The 4,184-nt window shown below is 48.9% G+C and overlaps 1 protein-coding gene across 1 annotated transcript; it reads right to left on the bottom strand.

The window, feature by feature from the left end:
- Nucleotides 1–239: 239 nt before the first annotated feature.
- On the bottom strand, nt 240–3,361 carry Paqr8 (progestin and adipoQ receptor family member 8). The gene has a single exon (XM_032900848.1). It carries the CDS (start codon nt 2,972–2,974, stop codon nt 1,910–1,912), a length of 1,065 nt encoding a protein of 354 aa, XP_032756739.1. The 5' UTR covers nt 2,975–3,361; the 3' UTR covers nt 240–1,909.
- Nucleotides 3,362–4,184: the final 823 nt, after the last annotated feature.

The following is a 4,184-nucleotide window of genomic DNA, read 5'->3' as shown; positions in this document are numbered from 1 at the left end:
CTAATAAAACAAGGCAGGAGACACATGCTTTCTTGGTTTAAAGGCGGTAAGGATACTTCTGTTGACCCCTCCCCCAAATACAGATTAGTAGATTGACAAGTCTAGCCTTCTGGGGTTCCCAAGAATGCAAAACAGGATATTCCATGTGTGCACATGTTTCAATAAAGAGTTTAGACACCCCCATGTATAAGGCACAAAATTCACAAATCGCTCACAAAAACAAAAAACAAAACAAAAGGTAGAGAACAAAGGTTTTAAGACCAGCAAGTGACCTAGTAGTGGAGGAGGAACATTAAACTGGGATTGAAGACTAAAGCGTCCCTTTTTAGTACACTGGGACCTTATACTGGTGGGAAATGCAGCCTATGAGTAGAGGACATCTCAGCCCTTCCTCGACCACAGCCTCCTTCACTGGATTCATGCAGAAGACAGTCCTCGTCCTCGGGGAGAGCTGCGTGGCCAGAACATAGCAGCTGCGAGCGCCACTCCCCTCCCGGCGGCTGCTGGCAGCAATGTCATAAACAGCGCATTTGGCAATCAGGTACCTCGTTCTTACTCAACGGACCTTCAGGGAGGGGCCCACGACAGTGAGCACACATTTACCCGTCCTAGGACCCGTTTTAAGGTTTCTTCTCAAATCTGAGGTGGGACTGCCTGTTTTGAGGAGCCTGAATTGGGGTAGCTGTGTTGGTCCTTCACAGGGCCGACATCTAACAAAAATTTGAATCTTGGATCTTAGGACCCGCTTAAAATAATCAGCTCCCTCGAAGAACTTTAGAGCCATGGTTTTAAAAGAGTTCAAACCTTCAGATAACCCCAAAGAAGCTGGCAGTTAATACTGCAGTCCACAGATAGAAACTAGAAGGGCCCCAGGGGCAGCAAACAGACAAGTATATCCACGTTTGCTGACTGGGTGTCTCCTGGTAGCTCCTGGCATTGTTAAATTTGTTGATGTCTCTGTGTTACACGAGAATCGGCTTCCTGAATGTTCGTATGGCCGGCTCCGAGCCTTTCCTGGAAGGGTGATAGCTTCAGAACCAGAACTCTTTATATCACCATGCAGCCTCGGGGTGAGAACAGTAGTACTTCAGGCAAATCGGCCAGCTACCTGGTTATCCTGAGAGTCAAAGCAGTGGTTGAGACCAGAAATCGTAGAAATCGAAAGTTCATTCTGTCTAAGAGTTCCCGTGAATCTTCTTGAAGATTCTGATTTCCTCCACCCTAGACAAGCTGAAATTCTGACAAGAAGACAGAGTCCTTGGCTCAATTGACACAGATATCAAGGCCAGCAGCGGAGGGTGACTGCCCCGTTAGGGTGAGGAGCAGCCACAGTGTACTTGGCTGTCCGATTTGACTATCTGTCCAGTTTCAGGACTGGGCCTTTGAAGCCACAACCAGAATTCTGCTCATCGCCCATGGGTGAGGACGGTTCTCTTTAGTTTGGGATCTCATAAATCTTAGCTAAGATCTCTTCCCAAACAAGGCTACAACCCAGACAGAAGAATGAATATTCATTTTGAAAACTCTCAAATGCCCTGCATTTGAAATTCCATAGCCACACCATGCCTTTGAAATACATAGCAATCTCTATTCTTGAGATAAGATATCACGTATCAGAGGCTAGCCTTGGACTCACTGCGTGTTGGAGGACGACCTAGAATTTCTGATCCTCCTGCCTCTGCCTCCTTGAGTGCTACTATTCTGGCTTTTGCTGCACTGGGGATCAAACTCTGGGCTTCCTACATGCTATATGGCACTCTCTACCAATTGAGTTTCATCCTCAGCCTGTAATACATATTAATTTAAAAAAAAATCAAGCCTTAAGAATAAAAAGTCAACTTCTATTATTGGGCCAAGTTTTCTCCCAGTCGCAGTAGCCCACCTCCACACCGTTCCTCATCCGCGGACCTCAGGAATCTTTCTTAATCAGTCTGTCCTTGACCTTGTGCCTCAGGAGGGAGGCGGTGGCCGCACTGCATGCGGCTAAAAAGAAAAAGGAGAGACAGGCCGTGTAGACAGACAGGGGGCCGTGGCGCTGGAAGAAGATCTCGTGGCGTCCCTGATAGTCCAGAAGAATGGCCTCCAGCTGGGAGAGCGTGCAGATGGAAAGGAAGGCGTGGAAGATTTGATGTCCGTGGCCCACAATGTCACAGGAACCGGGGAAGTACTTCTCGGGGACAGGGCATGAGAAGAAGTACGCGCTGACAAGGAAGAAGAGGATCTGGAGGGTGTGGTACCAGGCCGCCTGCTCCTGGCAACCGGCCAGGTGGCAGAGAGCCACGCGGTGCGCCACGGGGCTGATGTCTAGGATGAAGGCCAGCCCCGCCGGTACCACTTGACAGATCTTCCGCATAACTGGATAAGGCCGTCGGTAGCGATACTTGGCATAGCAACAGCCAGCACAGGACAGCCAGCCACAGAAAGCAGCCGCCGGCAGGAAGAAAAGCCAGAACCGCTCGTACCAGGCCTGGTCAGAGCTATAGAAAAAGTGAGCCAAGGCGCTGCCATACTGGTAGACACTGACCCCGACGTAGTCCACAAAGTAAAAGGTGTAGTGGGACAGCTCTGACTTGGACTGCAGCAGGTGGGCCAAGAGGCTGCAGGTGAGGTAAGTGATTGACGACAGGATAAAGAGGAGCAGGGGTAGGGTGTGGGGAGAAGCCCACTGCAATGCCCCTGCCTCCACAAAGGCCCAGAATCGCAAAAGGACCGCCAGGGCCGCGAGCAAGTGGGTCCAGACGTTGACCACCTCGTTGTGCTTCTGAAAGAGGCTGAAGAAGTAGTAACGCCACTCGTGCCCCGTGGGGCGGTAGCCTGCGTGGATGTACGGCTCCCGGAAGAGCTGGGGCACGTCGGTTTCTGGGACGGTGCATGGCATCTTGGGAAGCCCTTCTTCCAGAATCTTCGGCAGACGGCGCAGCTGCTGCCCGCTCACAGACAGGGTGCTCAGGCGCTCCAGGATGGCAGTCGTCATGGTAGCGGTGGTCCCTGGGCTCCGCGGGGTTCAGTAGGACAACCTGAAGGAAAGAGAGGAAAACTGAGAGACGCATGCAGCTAAGGTGGCCAAGGAACTGTATCTTTTCATAATGGAGCACGGCTCTCTCAGATAACCCGGGAAGTACAGAGGTCCAGGTGGGTTCTCTGGGCACCGTTTTCTTTATCTGGACTGTGGAGTTGCAGCATCCTCCGTCACTGTGGCAACATTCGGACTCCTTGGTTACGGTTCTCTACAGTCTGAGGAAGAGGCATCTCTTGTATAATGGCTGTGGTGGTCTCGTGTGACTTAGTAATAAGATCTAAGGATACCTAGACAGTAAAGACCACTATATTCCCTAGTTACTACTTAAATATAACCAATCAGTTGTCCTTGGATTATTAAGTAGGTTAAAATAAAACTTTCAGTAATCCCAGTACTTGAAAGGCTCTCATTGGATGCCAGCCTGAATTCCATAGCCCAAGACCACCTGTGCTATAAAGCAGTGACTTATCAATAGATAAATAAATAAATAAATAAACAGACAGACAGACAGACAGATAAATAGTGAATTTGAGGCCAGCCTTATCTACAAAAAGAGTTCCAGGACAGCCAGTTTTATTACAGTAACCCTGTCTCAAAAAGCCAAAAGTAAGTAAACACACAAACGAATCAACAAATAAACAAGGCATCTATTTCTTTAGGACCCACCTAATCTGAATCTAATCACTAATCTTCCCAGAAACTTTAAATTCTAAGGCAAGTAACTGGCTGACCCTGAAGTTAAAGGCAGATAACTCAGTGAGATCTGGGGAGAGCAGTGCATACCGTGCAGTATCTGAGCAGTGTAAAGTCGTCATCACTTGAAAAACAAACATGCCTGGTGTTGGGTATGTTGGTACCCATCTGCAGAGCCTTGTCACGTTCCGGGCCCTGTTACTGCAGTGAGGCCTCTAAGTAGGTCAGTCACAGAAGTCCAGGCACACAGGGCCCTCTGCTGGCTGACTGTGGAAGCACAGCCTAGCTTTTTCTTAATGCTTTTAGATGAATGTATTCTGCTAAGCTTTCTCTTTATTTAAAATGAAAGCATTTATTTGGCTGTGTGTGTGTGTGTGTGTGTGTGTGTGTGTGTGTGTGTGTGTGTGTGTGTGTGTGTGTGTACATACTTAAGTGTCATGACACACATGTAGAGGTCAGAGGACACTGGAGG

This window comes from Rattus rattus, chromosome 4 (assembly GCF_011064425.1).
Source record: "Rattus rattus isolate New Zealand chromosome 4, Rrattus_CSIRO_v1, whole genome shotgun sequence".
NCBI lineage: Eukaryota > Metazoa > Chordata > Mammalia > Rodentia > Muridae > Rattus > Rattus rattus.
This window is presented reverse-complemented; position numbering and strand designations above follow the sequence as displayed.